Source organism: Wyeomyia smithii, chromosome 2 (genome assembly GCF_029784165.1).
Source record: "Wyeomyia smithii strain HCP4-BCI-WySm-NY-G18 chromosome 2, ASM2978416v1, whole genome shotgun sequence".
NCBI classification, from domain to species: Eukaryota; Metazoa; Arthropoda; class Insecta; order Diptera; family Culicidae; genus Wyeomyia; species Wyeomyia smithii.
The window spans coordinates 114,525,451-114,547,320 of record NC_073695.1 but is presented as its reverse complement, the minus strand read 5'-3'; the positions used below and the strand labels follow the sequence as shown (position 1 = coordinate 114,547,320).

General features: G+C 38.2%; 1 protein-coding gene across 6 annotated transcripts in view; it reads left to right on the top strand.

The window, feature by feature from the left end:
* The window catches only part of LOC129721032 (motile sperm domain-containing protein 2-like), a 39,245-nt gene extending 24,755 nt beyond the window's left edge, over positions 1-14,490 (top strand). For all 6 annotated transcript variants that reach the window (XM_055673076.1, XM_055673074.1, XM_055673072.1 and 3 more), the window contains exons 6-9: positions 9,534-9,609; positions 10,267-10,379; positions 13,415-13,612; positions 13,764-14,490. In XM_055673076.1, the coding sequence (XP_055529051.1) occupies positions 9,534-9,609; positions 10,267-10,379; positions 13,415-13,612; positions 13,764-14,129 (753 nt within the window). In that variant the 3' untranslated portion in view covers positions 14,130-14,490. The remainder of the gene's footprint in view (positions 1-9,533; positions 9,610-10,266; positions 10,380-13,414; positions 13,613-13,763) is intronic.
* Positions 14,491-21,870: the final 7,380 nt, after the last annotated feature.

The following is a 21,870-nucleotide window of genomic DNA, read 5'->3' as shown; positions in this document are numbered from 1 at the left end:
TCTAAAAGTTGTCTGAACTCAACTTTACAGAGAAATTTGAAATAAAAATAATAGAGCAAAAAAACTGTTTTTTCAGAGCCACCCTAAGCAGAATTCCTCTAATTCAGTCAATTCAAGAGCTACAAAAAAGTAGTCTTCTACAAAATTCCTTAATATCAAGTGATCTACAACTTTGCCAAAGATAGTTCAACATTTTTTTCACAAATAAGAATTTTAGTTGTTATATTTTGCAGGTTTAAGGACCACCCTAATTTTCATTCAAGTGTATATATAGACCTATATATAAGAAGCAACTTCTCCATAGAAAGTATTGCTGTAAAATCACAAAATCGCGTCGAAAAGCCCATGTCCGCCTAAATTGTCGTTCTGTACCACTGTGCATTGGGGGAATTGAGATACGCGGACAACATGCACTGTGAAAGCTATTTCACATTCAGTAAATTCGACGGGTGCGACAGATTGAAATTTCTAGGATCCAACACGGAATGCTTGCTTGCGTTGACAAAAATTATTAACTTTCAATAACTTGTTTATTTGCCTTGAAAAAGGCTTCTCGATTTCCAAAATTGGATTTCCTGATGGCAATCTTAATGCTGCCCCAACACGGGGGGAATAATGGGTGTCTGGCGACACACGCTGAGAAAAAACCGCGCTGCTCCTGAGACGTGGTGACCAACCACAGGGCTAGTGCTGCTGCTAAGGAAAGACGACTGCTGTTGTCGCTGTCTAGAACTATTATGAGCGGCTCCGGCTGAAATAGGCTCTTATATAGGCCAAGTAGCATGTTTTCAATTGCAAGGTATATGATCCTGTCGACCGTGCTTGGGAAGCAAGCATATAACGACCAATCAGAGGTCGAATTTTTCGTTTTGACAAGGCTTGACTATTTTCAATAGTACAATAGTGTGAATGATAGAATTACAATTATCTTATTTTGGGAAGAATCTTAGAAGATTTTCCAATCTATTGCTGCATGAACGGAGGAAATCCATCGAATACTAACCGATTTATTAGCATTTGAAATTGGACATATTTTTCACTTTTTTCGGTTTTAGATTTTCATTTCACATCCCTATGTAGCCGAACTTCCTGAGAGAAGTATTCTACTTCAAAAAGGTCCAGAGGACAGAGCGGAGGGTATTCAAATCCACACCAAAATTGAAGTTTTTCCAAAGTGACACTAGATGAATAATTCTCCCAGCTTTGAGCAGAATCTGTTATGGTGGTGTCCAAGTGGAATGTACACTTCGTATGACCCACATCTATCTGGAAAAAGGGCGAATATGTGAATTACTTCAAAATATTCATGCATTGTTACCAATTTCCAATCTCTTTAAATATGTATACAATTCAGCTACAATATTTATTGATTCGAAGAAATATTTTAGGATTTGAAGTGTAGTGCTACTCCGTTTTACAAAATAATAAAAAATATTTGAGTTGATGTTATTATAGTGTTGAAGGTGGAGAATGTTTGTATTATCGTACAAAATTGTACGATAGGATTTAAAATGTTGTTCAATATCTCGTAAACAGATGCTTTTAAAAAGTTGATCACCAACTTTTGAACATGACATTACTACCCCAGTTTTCTACACCTTTGAAATAGGATTGTTCATAAACAATTTGGAGTTAGACAAAAGTCTTTAAATTTACCCTCTAAGAAAAAAAATATTATCTTTCAAATTTCAAATTTATATGATTTTTATGAAATTTAATAATTTCTAGTTATTATTTTTCATCGCCAAAATAACTTTACTTAAAAAAGTGTTTTCCTCAAGTGCGTCCATTTTGAAAAAATCATGAAAATTTTAGATAAGTAAATTATTTTTCTACAAAATTTAATTTGGAAAATAATTTGAGATGATCATTTATTTTTTCAATTACTTTTTGTGTTCAAAATAAACTTTTTCCTGTGTGGAATCTGGGTAAATTTGCTGTGTTAAGTAAGTCCTGCACGCCCACAAATATTTGGGTATGCAAAAATCTGCTGAATATTATTTTCAAGTTTTAAATTTAATATTGATAAAATTTATAAGCAATATATCTCGACTTAATAGAACGATATTTGATAGCAAAAATGTGAATGTGAAAAAATGAAGATTATATATTGAACCGTAGTCAAGATAATTTCGATTCTACAATGGAAATCATAAAACGCAGAAGCTACAAGTTACTTTACCAATCAGCTCAAGGCCGAAGTGTCCCTTGCTGTGCGAAGAAGTCGTCTCCATTAAATTCGATGCATGGCTGCAGCTCGCCAAGCCCCGCATCTCGTTTTCCACTTTGCTCGCTGCGCGCCTCGACACCTCGTTCCAGTCGGGTCGTTTTTGAGAACCATTTTCACTTTTTCTACAAGCATCGTAGCGCCTTACGGTCTGCAGAAGAGTTTCCCCAGGAAAATTTCCTACAAACATCATGTATCGATATATTTTTAGGAGTCAACTGGAAATATCTAGAGAATAAATTTTGAAAAAGTGGATTTTCCCATATAAAATCGTATGAAAACTTTAAAAATCGGGCGCAAAAATATAGTTCCACCGATCGATCTGAAAAGTTACACAGTTGTTGTGGGACCCATAAGGAACACGAAAAGTGCATGGGAGCGAAAATACGATACCATCACTTTTTCCCATACAACCGTGTCCCAGTCTATTGCCCAGCCCGCCGTAGTCTCCTGATTTTCGCCGTGAGCAATAAGTGGTTCTCCCAGCAGCTGATGCAACTCGTGGTTCATCCGCCTTCGCCCTTATCAATCTTTCACCTGCACTCCACCACAGATGGTACGCTACTCCTTTCTTTCGAAAACCCTAAGAGCGCTTTGGTCCTTATGGCAGGTTTTGTTGGCATGGCTCTGTTTTCATGGTTTGATCAGCGTTTTGTAGATGGCCGACTTCGTGCGGTGGATTTCATTTGAGCGGAGCGTCCTCCAGTGTCCAAAGTAGACATGATTTCCTGCCATAAGGCGTCGACAAATTTCTCTGCTGGTGTCGAACTCAGCAGTCACCAGTGAGCCCATGTACACGAACTCCCACCACGATTGACCGCTAATATGAATTCGTTGTGGGAGGTTGATACTGTCTTCTCTTGTACCTCTTTCTCTCATGTACTTTGTCTTCGATCCGTTTATGCCCAGTAAAATTCGTTCGGCTTCACTCTTTAGTACGTGTACGTCTCCATCATCTTTCCAAGGGTTCGTGCAACGACAACATATTGTCGACGTCATCGGCAAAGCCAAAGAGCTGAACGGACTGAATATCACCACTCATATCGATAAGCGCGATAATCCATCACCTTGCTGTAACCCTCATCAAGAATCGAAAGGACTCGGGAGTGTCCCCGAAACTCGAACTACGCACATCAACCGATCCATCGTCGACTTGACCAACCGTGTGAGTTTATCCGGGAAACCGGAATCGTGCATAATCTGCCATAGCTGATCTCGACTGATTGTGTCGTACGCCGATTTTAAGTCGATGATCAAATGATGTGTGGGCACGTTTTATTCACGGCATTTCTGTAGAACCTTTTGTAGAACGAGGAATACTGCATCCACCCTCCACTCCTCCGGTACTACCTTCTTGTCCCAAATTTTGGCAATAACCTAGTGTAGCGCCTTAGCCAGTGATTTGCCATCGTGTTTCAACAGCTCGCTGGGGAGTTAGTAAGCTCTAGCTGCTTTGTTGTTTTTCAGCCGCCCGATCTCTTCCTTAACCTCCAGGAGATCCGGGGCTGGAATTCTGTCGTCACCTGCGCGTACATCGAGATATACTCCACTTCGTCGTCGTTCTCTACTACATCGCCGTTAAGGTGCTTGTCGTCGGCCTCCTTTCCAATCATCTAACAGTTGTTCTTGAGAAGGTTGCCGTCCCTGCATAGTCAGCTTGTGGCACATAACTTTTGCGGGAACTGTTCGGCTTCTCTTAGAACACACGAAAGTGTCATTTGCTTGGTACAGTGGCAATGGAGGAGAATCGCGATTTTAATCTTCTTACTAGCGCATTTTCTTCCGTAAGACCAAGTTTTGCCTATTCCGTGCGCGTCGGTAGCGCTTCACGTTTGCACTCGTTCGTGTTGCAGTATTCTCGCTCCATTCTTCTCTTCCACTGCATTCTTCTCTTCCACTAACACTCGTCGTCAAACCAGTCGTTTCTCCTGTTCGGAGCCATTGTACCAGCGGCACTTGGTACAGCAGTACTACCTGTGGCCATGCTTGTCATTCTCCTCAGTATGTGAAAAGAGCGGAGAAAAAATTCACGACTTCCCTTTCAGTATGTGCCTGTGTGTAGCAAATTCTTTCACCACACTGCTTCTTTCTCCACTCAAAAGTATCTCAACCAACTTACAATTACAAATACTTACAAACACAATTCCAGCTCATCCCACATCTGATAGAAACAAGATGGGTGAATCACTCTACAGAGAAAACGCAGAAGTACACCACAGAGTCCACTAACGAGTAGTCTGGAACGTGAAAAAAATCTACCAGGCAATAGTGTAGTCCTCGTGTAGCTACACCGCGAAAACGAATCCGACCAGAGTAAACTCGACCGGCACAAGTAACGCAGTCTATTTTTTTCTCCCAATTACTTTTCCTCTTCTGCCATGCTCGAGAAACAAACTGTAAAACGCACCGCAGATAGCTCTGCTGTGTAATAATTGTGCGTAATGTCCATACGTGTGAGAAAGTACACCATAGTTCATTGTCTCGCAAGAGAGAGATTCCAGATTTCACCGTGGTGCTTTCAGGAAGCTCACCAGATAAAAATCGTCTGTCGTGCTCTTCTAGCATGTGCGTTGATTTGCTCTTTAGTGTAAGAGCAGTTGTTTTCGCAGTGCAAGATGTTCTCATGCACTCTTGAGGTTTTCTGAGGAGAAAAGACAAGCATGCCTGTGGCTGATCGAATATCCCTCCAGCAGGGTTGATATTTGTTGACGCTCTTGAGTGAAAGTGAAAAAGAGCATCCATAAACGTTATTTTTTTACAATCCTTTCGGAGTTCTCCTTTCCCGCTTTTCGTATGGAAGTGAACTGTCAAAACACCTCATTATACTTCATGCGATGAAAGCAAGACAACAAAATCAGTTTATCAGTTAACGAAGATTGTCAAGGCATCGGTCAGTGTCAGTCAAAAAGTGTTTCGGTGAGGTTTATTTTGGTTGAGTGGACTGTTTGTTTTTCTTTTTCGCTTTGAAGTGAAGATCATTTGGTTGGATTTGTCGTCAAATTTTATTCCGTAACCGTGAACAATGCGCGCGATCTATTTCATCTGAGTATAACAGCACGTTACTAGGACGAAAATCTAGTGTATCTGAAAGAGTACTGCGATCATTGGAAGTGAAAATTGAAAATGATTGTCTGTAATTTTCGAAGAATTTTGCTGGGGAAAATGACTTTTATCAGCACTGCCCTCCAGCCATCTTCAAGAGTAGCTGCGCCAAGCTGCTCTTCCGTTGGTAATGCTGTTCTAGCTGCTGCGCGTACTTCCGTGCAACTTCAGCGTCTCGTAGCTGCCCGATGTTTGGTCGCGGTTTGGCGTATTTGACGCGTGTTACGCGCTGTTCGCAGTTTTGGGCATATGCATACTGCAACAAGGTAATGATCCGAATCTATATTTGCACTGCGGTAGGTGCAAACGTTGATAACTTTTGAGAAGAATTTACCATCGATTAGAACGTGGTCGATTTGGTTCTCCACTTGTAAGTCAGGTGATCTTCAGGTGGCTTTGGGGATGTTTTTGTGGTGGAGGAAGGTATTTCTGACTACCTTACCGCGAAAGGCTACAAAGATCACACATTGTTGACCGTTATCATTTGATGTGGTGGGTACACTATTCGGCCCAATCACCGGTCTGTACATTGCCTTCCGTCCTATTTAGGCGTTCATATCACCGATGATGATATTACGGTCCGTGCGAACAGCTAACATACACTTGCTCTAGCTGCGCATAGAACGCTCCATTCTCGTCGTCAGGTCTTCCGTCGCGTGAGCAGTGCACGTTGATGATGTTGTATTTGAAGAACTTTCCCTTCATCTCAACTTACACATCCCCGCACCTGATCACACATTGGCGCATCCTACCCAGTATTATAGAGCCGGTCTTCAGCTTGTTGGTGGTGCCACGGCTCTGGTAAAAGGTAGCTTCTCGATGTCCGATTTTTCATACCTTCTGTCCCGACCAGCGGAGTTCCTGCAGTGCTACGATTTCGAAGTGGCGTGGATTGAGTTCACCTTATATGACCCGTCGTCGCCGTGAAAGCATAACTATCTGCAGTTCTATATTTCCAATAGTAGTCCTCATTTCGTTGCCTAGGCCGATTGCAACTTGTATTTACTTCTTCGACATATGCAACATTTGATGTTTTGCGTGGCGGCTTGTTTGGCCTTTCCCAACCCCTGTCACGCCGGGGGAGTTAAAGAAAGGTTGTAGAAGGATTGTATCAGTTTTGTTTAAATTTAAGTTTTTGTGTCGTGAATCTTTGGAAACAAACTGTTCTAGGTGCCCGGGGGCATGGCTACCCAGCCCCTCCCCCCATATCCGGTTATGATTATTTGACTCGTGGAGGCGTGATATAGGAACTGCTGAGGGCCGGAGCGAAATTTGACGCTCCTACCAAGTTGTCAACTCACCATTTGAAGCCCTTAAGTCTACTATAAAAAAGAGGCATCCGTAACGCAGTTGATCTTATTGATATAATACCACCCGTTTATAAAGTAAATTGTAATCATTATCATCTTAAATCGTTCTAAGTAAAAATAAAGCGGTAACATGTTGATTTTTGTACACGAGAATGTTCTAAGATGCGGTAGAACATATTTAAAAAAGTTGGGTTTTTTTTAATACTAGAAAATGTGATTTCATTTACCAACAAACGTGAAACATAATAAAAACATGACTTCTTTTATTTATTCCACCTAAAACTCAAAATTCAAAACGATGACATGTGATTATTTGTGTTAAAATGTTCGTTGATGTTCAGGCTAGACTTTTGAAAAGAAATTATAGGTATCTGACTATCTAATTGACATTTTATTCACAAAACTATGTAGAACATGCAAAATCATGACTTTTATGTTCAGTTTGCCTCTAAATCAAAATTCAAAGCGGGGATATTTGCTTTTTATTTTTCCAATAAAATGTTAGTTGATGTTCAGAACAGACATTTCAGGAGAAACTATACTTATCTGATAAGTAAACTTGAGATAATCGTCAAAAAAGTGCATAGAACATGCAAAATTATGATGTTTAATGCTTAATTCGCCTCTTAATCAAAATTTAAAGCGATGAAATTTTTTTTTCACATTGAAACGTTCGTAAACGATAACTTAGAATTGAGATATTATTCAAAAATCTAAATTTAATATGCAAAATCATTACTTTGAATGCTTAATTTGCCTCTAACTAACTCAAAATTTGAAGCGATGACTTGAAATTTTTTCTAAAAACAAAACTTTTCGTTGATGTTCAAGAAAGACATTTGTGGGAAAGTAATGGTAGGCTGTCAACTTAAATAGAGATATTATCCACAAAGCTACGAAGAACATGCAAAATCATGTCTTTCCATGCCAAATTCAGCTCTAAATTAAAATGGCAACTTGCGGTTTCTGGAAAACAACCATAAAGGGTTACCTACGGAATTGGAATGATTTTTAGAGACCGACCATCAACTCCAGTCGCCGTTTTTAATTTCGTTACGGTAATTTCCAGGTTCTGCTGAACAGCCCAAGGGGGTCAAATACCATTCAATATTAGTATTTTCAGGAACAGGATAATCTATTTTCAGGAACCGGATGATGCCCGGAGCGATTTTAGAATTGCAGTTAAATAACCCAAGTGATATTTGGCCAATTATTCCAATACTTTTGAAAGTGAAACTCCAGACGTCTAACCCTATTGATGATGTAGCAACGAAAGAGGTGGAACAAACGAAGTCATTTCGCGGCTTATTATGATTTTTGCGGTTCTATACTTTTGAATTGCTGTCATCAGAGGATGTGTCAATATAGAATACGCCCGTCTTCGCTGGTGTATCTGTTGTGTCTCAGATATCTTATGCCTGCTGCACACAAACGTCGTTTTGAAATCCGAATTGGCGACTTTCAGTTTTTGTGAAGCCGCCCAAAATCATAAAATTCATCCAATATGGGTATTTTCGCTCTGTGCGTTCTTAGAATATTGATGTTGTATTTAAAATGATGATGGAAGTATAAAAAGTAAAATTTGACATAATACTTATGAAGTGAGTTTGCTTATGCGGTAATGTGGAAGTTTTGATCCCGAGCATCGCTGGGAACGTTCAACTAGTTCAGAATAAAATGGCATCCCTAGCAACATCTCGGATTCAATATTGTTTGCAAGTCAAGTATGTATATCTGATGGGGCTGTCAGTTAACCTAAGACAAGACGTGACAGCTGGCTTCTTATTTTTCTTTTCGTAACGGCCGTCATCCCCGTCAAAATTTTTTGAACGTTCCATACCGTTGATGCCAGAATGATTATTTTTAACAACTTCTGTAGGTCAATGAAAATAAAACAAATTAAGATTGCAATATATAGGCGAATAATACTCAATTCTTATTTATTATTTTATGTTCAATAAAGCATACTTCTATTATCAAATTTTTTCTTCCTAAGTTTCTTGGTACCCAAATTTTTTCTTTCTAAGTTTCTTGGACTTCAACCGAAATAGTAATAAACGATTAATCAATGCATTTTTAAAGTTATAACAGTGAAATACATTACTCGGTAATATCATGTACCTTGCATACTTAGGCACCATTATTTATGAACATTTATAATAGCTAAATTATGACCAGCATCACTGCTTTACAGTGAAAAGTAACCTCGTTGTATTTTCTACGTGACGATTGCGTTATCGAATTCAGCCAATCGGTGACCAGCTGTCACGTCTTGTCTTAGCAGTTAACGAATGCCGAACGAACAAACGCTACTCCAGAAGGGTTGAAAACAACAAATCAATGTCATTAGCTGGCTGGCAAAATTTATCATTCTGCGGCAGTGAAAAAGTGTAACGCACGGTTTAATTTCACGAAGTTTTACGAAAAATGTTGTTTGTGTTGTTCTTTAAACGTTTTTAGTTTATTCAAACGATATATTTTAAAATTGTGTATTGTATCTAATACGGTTTACAAGATACCCGATTTTAATACCGCCAAGCGGAAAACTGTTGCTCACCTCTGTTTTTTTTCTGTTGAGAAGTGGCTCTTGCGGCTGGGTAGAAGAAATAACTTGAATTGTGCTTCAACTTCATCCCAGCAAACGGCTGTGCAGGTTCGTCGACTTGGCTTGTGTCTATTTATACATGACACAATAAAAATATTGTCTGCATCAGAACGTTTTGCTTCTCAGTTTTTGCTGACCGGAAAAGCCGATAAAAAGTTAGCAGCTAGTACCGAACACAGTATTACGCGTAAGGTTTTTTTTTTTGCTGCGCTAACGATAATTATAAAAACCTTTGATAAAGTTAGTTCATAGTGAGTCGGCTAATCTTTCATCCACTTCTATGTTTTAGGTTCATTTCGCCAATCTCAGTCCGCCGGATTCTCCGATGAACGAGTCGTCTAACTCCAATTTCGAGAACGTAGACGGTAAGTTTAAGCATAGTGAAATATAATCTGCGACTGCAGCTGCTAATATAAATTGATGAAAAAGATTCCAAAACAGAGACTTAGTTCGAGTAAAACTGTGTATATACAATTATCACCTAATATTAGGTTCAAAGTTTCTTCTTCGGTTGGTAAATCGTCGTTACTGTGCTGTCTTGGATCATTCAAACCGTGATATTAATAGAGTTTCTCTGTTACTCATATTGCAAATGTTTATTTGTTCTTAGATTCTATCACGATTTGTGAATATTGAAAGACTAAACTCAACTGTTCATTTGTAGCAAATGAATTATAATACATTTCTTATATTTAAAAAACTATGCAATTTTAACTAGTATGTACCAAGCGTGATCACAGATAGCACAAGGGTGACGCTTAATCAACGGATGTGTAGCTGAATAGGCTGAGCAATCACACACAGAGGCATGCTTAATTCAGTATCCCCACGAAAACAAAGTGTGGTCCGGTTTATCTACTCGTTATTATCAGACCGTCAGTTATTTGCTATCGCTGGACGCTGATTAAATGCACGCTTGACACAGAGTTTTAGCCCGTTTCCCCCCTTTAGAAATAAAATAAAAAACAATACGGTTTATATGGAACTGATTTTCTTATTTTGTTGCATGGGTTCTATTTTAGGCGAGATGTTACGAATATTTCCTCAAACCACAATCGCTTTCACCAAATCCGGCAGTGAGCTGCAAGGCAATGTGGAAATTACCAACATTGAGGCGAAACCTGTCACATATAAAGTAAGTTCAGTAAATTTATCACTGCTGGTTTTGAATTATAATATAAAGAAACAATTTGGCGCTGGACTTTATATCATCCGTGAACACAACATTTAGATTACATATCTTTCGTAATCAAAATTATTCTAACGAATTATTATGGTTCTCACTCATTTTACCTTGTACAACCTCAGTAGAAAAAATAGTAAACATTCATCGGGTTTCAAGAAACAAAACATATTTTACTAATTGTGAAGTTTAACTCTCTTACTGTATGGTTTAAATACATCCACATACTAAAACTCGCATAATTTCCGAAATTATCGTTGATAAGTCCTCATAGAAAATCTGCGTTAATTTGTTGGTCACTGACGAGGCAACCAAATATTGTATTAGGAAACGCGAGTGAAACTTGGCTGGAGACAGCTGAGTGATTGATGAGCTACTCGTCATAAATCCAGCCGACTCGCCTTCTGCAATACCAAAATTTGTCAGACGAGTAACTCGCCGTTAAGCGTTATATGTTTATATAAGAGTTATAAGGTAGCTCTATAAAAAGGCTTTTTTCTGAAATACGAAAGCTTATAAAAAAGTAGGAGGTTGTATCCAAGACACGACAGCATAAATGACGTAGAACTACGTACACTATTAACAAATGCATTGAGTGTTTCATTACCCTAGTAACACAACTGTTTTTATCAAAGTTTTATAGCGCTTTTTTGGCTGTATTGAGCGCTATAAAACTAACTTTGATAAAACCAATATTTTTACTTGGGTAATGAGTTATAATGTCTAGTAATGAAGGGTTGTGAATTTCGTGAACCGGTTTCAGCAGTTAGCAGGCCGTGCCGAGTTAAAAACCATACACAGCACACACACAAATCATACCATATCATAGACACACAGATCATACCATATCATTATACCATACACACATCATACCATATCATACACACATACACACATGATACCATATCATATACACACAGCAAGCAAGCGACCAATCAGAGGACGTTATTTTTATTTCAACAAGACTTGACAATTTTCAATAGTGCAATAGTTCGTAGATTCAAACAACATTTTCCTGCATTTGGGCAGATGCGTGTATAATTTTCCAATCGGTTGCTGCAAGAATGAAGAAAATCGGTTGAAAACCAACCGACCTATAAGCATTTGAAAAGGGACAAATTTCGTCCCAGTTTTTCAGTTTGCATCCCTGTGTGGTATGCTAAAGTAAAACTAGTTCTACGCCAAAAAGGCATTTTGTTGTTTAAAATCGGTTGCTGATCGCAACCTTTGTGCTGCCCAAACAGTGGGGGAGTTAAGATACACGTACAACATGCAATGTGGAATTCACCTTCTGTAAATTAGATGGCCGCGACAGGTGTAACTGCTAGAATCCGCACAGAATGCTTGCTTACGTTGTCAAAAATTATTAACTTTCAATGACTTGTTTATTTGCCTTGAAAAAAGGCATTTTGCTGTTCAAAATTGGATTTGGTGATGACGATCTTTATGCTGCCCCAACAGTTGGGGAATAATGGCAGTCTGGCGAGGCACGCTGAGAAGAACCGCGCTGCTACTGAGACGTGATGACCAACCACAACGCAAGTGATTTATTTAATTTGAAGGCAAACACAGGCGCAACCCGTGGACGTAGTGGACGATCCATCCAGCTCGCCTTCCGACTAATGAATGTAGCTAGTTTTCCCAGAAACACTCTTTTATAGCCGAAGGGTGCTACGTAGTAGGCCACGCCTTTCAGTTCAGTTGTCTAATTCTCTAATATTCTTTAGACGAATTATTCCACAATTCGCATTCGATATTTGTTTCCAGCGAATAAACACCGATGGTGCTCTCACACACGCAACGGTTTTAACCCGTATTTTATTGCGGTTTGTAACATCAAGGGATTTCGTTTGCTCGTTGTTGCGTGTTGCATCATGTTGCAACTTGGCAGCTGGGAGACGACGAAATTCTGTTAATGCTGATTGATTGAATCGACTTCATATTAGCTCTGCATATTCGAATTAACTGCCTTTGTGAATGCGTCCTAACAGGGCAGTTTGTTATTCAAAATCGGTTATGTTGATCGCAGCCTTTGTGCTGTCCCTACAGTGGGGGTATTAACTAAATAAACTACAACAGAATTTGATTGCTAGGATCCCGCGAAGAATGTTTGCTTGTGTTGATGCTAGGAAATTTTCACCCTTCAATTACTTGTTTATTTGCCTTGAAAAAAGGCATTTTGCTGTTCAAAATCGGTTGCTGATCGCAACAGTGGGGGAGTTAAGATACACCGATAACATGCACTGTGGAAGCTATTTCACCTTCTGTAAATTAGACGGCCGCGACAGATGTAACTGCTAGAATCCACACAGAATGCTTGCTTACGTTGTCAAAAATTATTAATTCCAATGACTTGTTTATTTGCCTTGAAAAAAGGCATTTTGCTGTTCAAATTGGATTTGGTGATGACGATCTTCTTGCTGCCCTAACACGGGGGAATAATGGCAGTCTGGCGAGGCACGCTGAGAAGAACCGCGCTGCTCCTGAGACGTGGTGACCAACCAGAGGGCTAGTGCTGCTGCGGGAGGACGACTGCTGTTGTCGCTGTCTAGAATTATTATGAGCGGCTTCGGCAGAAACAGGCTCTTATATAGGCCAAATAGCATGTTTTCAATAGCAAGGTATATGATTCTGTCGACCGTGCTTGGGAAGCAATCATATAACGACCAATCAGAGGATGTAATTTTTGTTTAAACAAGGCTTGACAATTATCAATAGTACAATAGTTCGCATAATCAATCAACAATTTTCTACATTTGGGTGGATGCGTGTATAATTTTCCAAACAATTGCTGCAAAATGAAGAAAATCGGTTGAAAACAAACCGATTTATAAGCATTTAAAAAGGGACATATTTCGTCCCTTTTTCGTTAATAGTTTTCATATTTACATCCCTATGTGGTAGGCTAAAGAAAAACGTAGTTCTACGTCAAAAGATAATACATTATGGTTTATCATTCTATAATAAAATAATGGTGTAATTTTCAGATTAAAACTACTGCACCGGAAAAATTTCGTGTTCGGCCTAGCAGCGGAATGCTAATACCAGGTGAAACTGCTACTATTAGTGTGGTACTCCAACAAGGCCAACAGATTAACACAATTAGCCGGGAAAAATTTTTGGTCATGTGTATGGCGTTGAATAACGAAACATCCAAAACGCAGGACTTGGCTGAGCTCTGGAAGGTAACTTTATGACTAACATTATTATGGACTAAAACCAAAGCATACACATGTTCAAAGTAGAATTCATACTCTTACTGTTCACTTGCTTATGAGAATACTGCAATCACAATAACATTGCTATTCAATCGTTTTTTTTTACCACAAATTCTAGAACACCCCGGTGAGCAGTGCATCGGTGGAGCAACACCGTCTTAGATGTGCACTTCCCGCTAATCTTGACGATGGTACTATGCGCAACGGAATGCCTCCGTTCGGTAGCGGTGGAGCAGGTGGCGGTGACATGTACGGTGCTGGCGTCGGCAGTGTCACTTACAGTGGTGATAAACAATTTTCGCATTTTCAACAAACGGTTTCGCAGCTGAACGATGCGACTCATCGGCTGGAATCGCAGGTCAAATTCAACCAAACACTCCAATGGATTTCACTGGTGCTGTTTTTGTTGCTTTCCGTTGCCATTGTATACATCTTGAAAGCAGAAATCAAGAACACTGCTTCGGAGTATTGTTTGAAGCATTAGGATGACATAACTATTGCGTTACGCGTGGTTATCGAAATGATGTGGGTAGATTACAATATATGTTCTACGAAAATTTATTTTCGTCGACTTAGAGCATCCATTAGGTTGTATCCAATTATCCACATTTACAACTTCTTGATATTTTTCATTTATTAATTTTTGTTGTCTTTTGGCTAAGCGCATAATTTAATGAAACGTAATGTCTAGTTACGGATAGGTAGTAAGGCCAGGTGAAATTTTTTGTACAAAATTTATGAATGGTTTTTAATTTAAAATATGTTAGCAGTAATGTAATTAATTGTGTAGAACTAATATATTATATTACAAGGATTAAACGTTTTTCTTTTGTTCTGAACATGTACGCCTTTTTTTTATTTCAGGTGGAGGGGAAATTTGCAACCAAACCCCTGAGGTGACCAACCTCAGGGAGTGTGGGGTTGGTTTGAATCAGTGACCGAATCCACTAAACCCCCTCCTGTCTCCAGCCCATAATACTCCCCGGGACGACCGCTAAGTATTGCTTCGGGGAGCGGCTTTTATGCTTTGTGCAACCTCCTGGCTCTATAAGTCTGTTAGCTAACTAACCTGGAAACTGGTAGTTAGCTAACACTGGCGTGTTGGTGGTCAACCTGTCGCCTGCTTTGAAACGCTAGGAGTATTTGAGAAACGGCTGCACAAACCGCCCTCCAGATGTTCGAGTCTTCACACATCCTCTGAACTAGGTTGTCCGGAGTAGTGTCTGGCCCGAACATGTACGCCTAATTAAAACAGTTGATTTCACCGTGTTACTGTGTATTACCATAGCTGTTCAGGCTGTGTAAGGGACTTGCTAAAAACAGTGAAGACGTGACCGGATTTAAAATAGTATTATTAATCATGTCAAAGTATCGCTACACGGTGCCCCGCTGGACCATTATTATAAAAAAAAAATTGTCCATCAAATCCAAGTATAGAGGTCAATTCTTGAGGTCATTTCATACCTCTGGTTAAATTTTTAAAAAAATCCACCGACTGGATCTCGAGAAATCTCAATTTTAGTATGTTAGTTAATAAATTTCAAAATAATTCTTTTTCGATTCATCCAATATCCGAAAACTTGCCCAAATCATTTTATACCAAAATATACTTGTTGGTCTTGTTACAATTATGATAATTCACCACTGATTTAACTCTCCAAATTGACTTGAGAATGTTATTTGTATGGCTTAGTAGCTTTAGTTTAATTTAAATGTTACTCCCTGTGAAGTGAATTTGGAAAAATGAATCATTGTGTTTTATTACAAATCCACACACAAACGCTCATAAACACGAATAAATATTCACACACTTATACATATAAACACACAAATTTTGAAAATTATGTATTATATTTTCTCTATTAGAAATACAAGCGCTGCAAAATGTTTGGCTTCTACTACTATATCAAATTTTTAATTAGTAGTGCGATTTCCAGGTTCTGGATAGTGAAAGAACATTGTATAATAAATGGTTTTCTTTTTGTCTCGAGCATGGGTTCAAAGAGACAATTTCTGATTTTGCCAGCAGCTGGGAAAAGTAACAACTTCTGTCCTTTTTAAAATACCACATCACTAACCCTAGAAAGATAGTCTGCGTCAATTTGACTCCTCGCTTTAGTGACACTTCGTTTTCAAATAGTGCGGATATGTTCACGTTTTTCAAAAAACTGAATTCTGGTATTTGTTATGTATCGATGTGTTACCACCATAATGATCACCCAATATTAAATTTCAAATTTTGATTGAAATTTATGCATTAATTTCACGTCAAAATAAGATTATCTTTCCAGGGCTAAGTAAGTACCCTGTACCAGAGTTCTGCGGAGACACTGGAAGAGGTCTTGGCCATCACAATGAAAAAGCTTCCGAGCCTGTTCATTTCAACGTGATTTGGCAATTGAACAAAACTCCAGATTTACAACGATCGCTTATTTAGTGCCTTGATTGAGGACACTAAAGTCGCTTTTTACGCGGGGGATACGTGCCGCGTAAAAAAAACCGCGTAAATCCCGGAATCTGCGTAAAAAACCGCGTAAATTCCGGTTTCCGCGTGAAAAAGCCACGTAAAAACGCGTAAAAGCGACCTTAGTGTATAACAGTAATCACATGTGTTAGCCTATACTGCCTTTCTTGCATGGTTGACGTGAAAGCCAATATGTCCAAAATGTACTTTTTTGTTGATTCGACTCTCTTGTTCTAAAATAAATACAATAATACACACTAAAAGAAGCTTTTTTGTTCTGAAACATTCGAGAAATATTAGAAATGCGTAACTACCAATTGGTTTTACTCCGTGCTAAATGCTATTGTTTAAAAAAATCGTATTAATCGATACACAAGCTAGTAAAAGGAGGCAAAATTCTCTTATTGTATATATATTTTTTTAAATCACTCTTTCTAATTAGGAAAATATAATACATAATTTTCAAAATTTGTGTGTAATATATATGTATACGTGTGTGAATATTTGTGTGTGTATGTGAGTGCGTGTTTGTGTGTGGGTTTGTATAAAACACAACAAGTTTAAATTATTTTTTTCCATTCAATTCACAGAACGTAACATTTAAATTAAACTAGAGCCACTAAGCCATACAAATAACACACTTAAGTCAATTTGGACAGTTGAATCAGTAGTGAATTATCATGATTGTAGCAACACCAACAAGTATATTTTGGTATAAAATGATTCGGGCAAGTTTCTGGATGAATTTCGATGATATTGCATGAATCGAATAAGAATTATTTTGAAATTTATTAACTAACACCCTAAAATCGAGATTTCTCGAGATCCGGTCGGTAGATTTTTTCAAAATTTTAACCAGAGGTGTAAAATGACCTCAAGAATTGACCCTCATACTTGGATTTGATGGACAATTTTTTTTTATAATAATGGTCCAGTGGGGCACCGTGCGCTAAGCTAAGGACTCCTGTTTCTCACACTCAACACTTTAAGGGGTTATATACCTTTTTGGTTTTCAAAAAACCGAAAAATTTTTTATTGCATTATCTTCAAATACAACATCTTGAGAACATTTTCACAAATTTTCATAAAGATCTGAGCAATAGAAAGAAAGTTAGAGCGATTTGCAGCGTGCTTCGCCACGGCCGCATAAGCTAAACTTGAAACTTTACACGCGATTATCTCGGAATAGTGTTTTCCGAAAAATGACTTTGCCGTGATCCTGATTGCGGGAAAACTACTAAACAAATTTCCTTCATCTTTTTTTTTTAAATTTTCGTTATTAAATTCACCGGTCCTTGAACGATTGGTTTTTGAAACATACAGTTACATTTTGCCGCAAAAAAATTTGTAATACAACTTTTAGCGCTCAAAAGGTGCATTTTTTAGGAAAAACGTTCCCGTTTGCACTGAAAACAAAATACTCATAAAAGCGATCGTTCAAGGACCCGGCACACTTCTGAACTAATGAAATAATATAATTTTTTTAAGGTGAAACGGGATTGTGGTCTTTTCCTATACAATTTTGAGGTTAGAGTTTTTTCTACTTTTGTAGTTTGAGCGTAAAAAAATCGGCTTCCACTAAATAAACAGCACTCATATTGCTACTTCGGGCATGCAACAGTTGTGAAAACAGTTAATAAAAGTTTCATGTACGTAGCCTTCATAAATCAAGAGAAAATTAGATTGCAAAATTCGAGTTGATCGCGACCACGTCCCGTTTCACCTTAATTTCGGTTGACCCGCTGAGTCTCTATCAGGATCACCGCAAGCCTCTGAAAAAAAAATAGTGTTTCGGGGAAACGGCCATTACTCCAGTAATAATTGGTATATCTCAAAATCAAACGTATTTTTTTGTTGTTGATAAACTGTACTTTCAGAAAAATACCACTTTGATACAATGAAAATGGTGCTATGCACTTAAAAATAAATTCAAACTTCCCTCATTTTTCTCTACCAAGAAGGTATATAACCCCTTAAAGAAAATGAAACGATGAAAATCTGTGATAACAGTTGCTTAGAGCAGTTTTGAACGCCGTATTTCATTAACCCTCTAGTGCCCAAATTAATTTTTAGACGGACTTCGAAAAAATCACTATGAAGCTTTATAAACATTTTTTAAGTTCTCATTAAAGCTTTTTTGAGGTTCAACTGAAGACTGAACTGAAGGCGGCACTGGGCACTAGAGGGTTAAGGTATGTTTGATCGCAAATGTTGCTATTGAACATATTTTAACGGAGTAGAAATCATAACCGAAACTCTACAACAGTGCACATCTTTCATCGTCGCGAAGCAGTTCATTACACACAGATAGAGTTCCACGTGTGTTTTACAATTTCAATAGCAGTCGGCTTAATATTTGATCATGTATCTGTATGTGTATGAATATGAATATATGTATATGTATGTATATGAATATGTATAAATATCAGTTTTTCAAATGATTGCGAAAGTACTCGTTAGCTTTCATCTAGACCAGTTGTTCCCCACCGGAAGTCAGCAAGAAGGCCACGAAGTTTATCTAGGGAGGCCGCGTAAATTTACGGTTAACTAAAATTTGTTTGCAACTCTGTGGAAGCAGATTTTTAAATCTTCAGCAGATTTTTAAATCTTCTACATAGGACCAAGACCTGAAACAAATTAGACTTAGAGGACGATAGGAGACTGAAAAACGCAGCCTCGTGATGCAAAACCTGTATCTGAAAATAGGCCGCGAAGTTCTCTGTGCTTCGTAAAGCGAGCCGCAAAAAGGGCCGCAAGGCCAGAAAGGTTGAGGAACCATTGATCTAGACCAAGAACCTGGTACCAATTTATAAGCAAACAGCAACAAAAATGCACCTGCCACTGCCGTAGACGAAACATGGCTAGTGACATCTGCCCACAACTGGAAAAGTAGCTAATGCTAAAACCATTTCTGATTTTCTGCAACGCACTACAATCGCTTGTCACGGAAGGGGGGATATGCAACGCGTGAAAATAACCGAATAAAATAACACCACTCGGTGTACAAATTTTAGTGTACTTCTAACCAATGCATAATGGTCGGACAAAATAAAATTCGCAGTAAAAATTATTTTTTTGGTGTCAACTTGGGTTGGGTTTTTATTGCAGATGATTTTGTGCCTCCAAACGGCCGAATTATCTGCATGCTAAAGAAAGGCCGAAATCTCAATCGGCCAAATCACAGAAAGCCGATTTTTTTTTGCTATATGGAGGTGCCGAAAGCCACGAGTGTGTTGTATTATTATTGTTCCAGTTGAAAATCGAAATGACGAATCGCGACTTTTGATTTTTTGACCTTGCACAATGCGCATAATGTCGCATCAGTGCGCTGTATGCTGCATTAGATGCGCTAAACAGCGCATCAGATGCGCCAAACAGCGCACAAGATACGGCATTATGCGCATTGTGCATAAGGTAGAAAATCAAATTTCGTAAGTCGTCTATTTTTATTTTCAGCTGGAACGGTAATGCCTTGTTCAGACTACGCCGGATATCACCTGATATCGCCAGATGATATCGGATATCACCTCGAGCGTTTACATTAGAGTGAGCTGATATGATTTGACATTTGCTTTGGTAATTGAAAAGAGAAGAAAACAAAAACAGGTCAAAGCTAAAACAAGACAACAAGAGCAATGGGATTAGGATAGAGATGTCAGCGAGTTGGTTCGCACCAACGCGAACTCTCATATGCAATTGTCAACATGTGCGGGATGAAAATAGCAAAAATATTTCCTTCCTTTTTCTCGCATGCAACGCAAAGTGCGAAATTTGTAGGGTTCCGTTAAATGTCTGTTGGCCGTGTTGCCAACTGCTTTAAATGTGGTTATTATTGGTTTTCGCACTTGATATCCGCGATAGCATGTAGCCGAGGTGATATCCGTTGGCAGCCCGATTGTATGGGCTATCAGGTAATATGGATGGTGATATATGGATGGGCCTCGATAGCACGAATCGCCTGATATCAGATGATATGCGGTGTAGTGTGAACGGGGTATAATATATGTAGCGATACAGTCGAAGTTCGATAACTGCAACGCTTTTTAACTTCAAGACCGATAACTGCAACAACTTTGCAGTTATTGGACCGCAATCCGTCAAATCTGATGTCAAAGTCATATTTGACATTGAAGTGACATATCTCGCGGGGGGATTCTAAATTCATTCGAAAATGAAAATTGTTGAACTCCTAGAAATATTTCAAAAGGATCTCTCGATTTTTTTTTTCGATTTCGTTTACTTGTTGTCTCTTCATTCTAGATGGGAGATTATAGATCTCCACTATTAATCTTTTTTTTTAAGGGGGGATTTGTTAGTAGCTTAAGTATTTATGATAAATATTGGTAAATAATGAGTATGTGTGTCCAATCACAAATGGTGACTTCTCAACACTGTTAGAAATTTGTAATTTTAATTGTTAGGATTTGTTTGCTTTCGCAATTAGGACTTATCATTCGTAGGGATTTAAACCTACTTGTCAGAGAAGGGGAAGTAAACTTTCAACTAACTTAAATGCTAACTTATTGGCTATAAAGAGAGCTTATCGTAGAAATTGAGGATTGCAACGATTTTTGTCGAAAATTGTTAATAATTTTATTTGACATAGCTTCTAATGGTTCAACACTAGTAAGTCTATGTAATTCGAGTGTACCAAAGGAGGACGCTTCAAAATCATTTTCAGAATTTTATTCTGAATCCTTTGGAGCGTTTTCTTCCTTGTTGAACAGCAACTTGATCAGATCGGTACAGCATAAAGCATTGCTGGTCTAAAAATTCGTTTGTAAATCAAAAGTTTGTTCTTTAAACAAAGTTTAGAATTCCTGTTAATGAGAGGATATAAACATCTCGTATATTTGATGCACTTGGCTTGTATACTCTCAATGTGCTCTTTGAAAATAAGTTTTTTATCATAAATTAGTCCCAAGTACTTAACCTTGTCGGACCAACTTAAAATAACCCCATTCATCTTGACAACGTGATTATTGTTTGGCTTGAGGAAAGAAGCCCTAGGCTTATGCGGAAAAATTATCATTTGAGTTTTAGAAGCATTGGGAGAGATTTTCCACTTTTGCAAGTAGGAAGAAAAAATATCTAAACTTTTCTGCAATCGACTGCATATGACACGGAAATGCTTGTGTCATCGCAGAACAATGACTTTGTGCATCCTGGAGGCAAATCAGGAAGATCTGAAGTGAATATGTTGTACAGGACTGGACCCAAGACTGAACCTTGAGGTACACCTGCTCTGACAAGACATCTATCAGATTTTGAATTCTGATAGACAACCTGCAGAGTTCGATCAGTAAGATAATTTTTTAAAATTTTGATTAGGAAAATTGGAAAATTAAAAGTTTGCAATTTCGCAATCAAACCTTCATGCCAAACACTGTCGAATGCTTTTTCTATGTCTAAAAGAGCAGCTCCAGTGGAATAACCTTCAGATTTGTTAGCTCGTATCATATTAGTAACTCTGAGCAATTGATGAGTTGTGGAATGCCCATGGCGAAATCCAAACTGTTCATTTGCAAAAATTGAATTTTCGTTGATGTGTGACATCATTCTGTTAAGAATAATTCTCTCAAACAGTTTACTTATTGAAGAAAGCAAACTGATTGGTCGATAACTTGAAACTTCAGCTGGGTTCTTATCCGGTTTTAAAATTGGAGTAATTTTTGCATTTTTCCATAATTTGGGAAAATATGCAATTTTGAAGCAGCAATTGAAAATTTTCACTAAAAATTCCATTGTGCTCTCAGGGAGA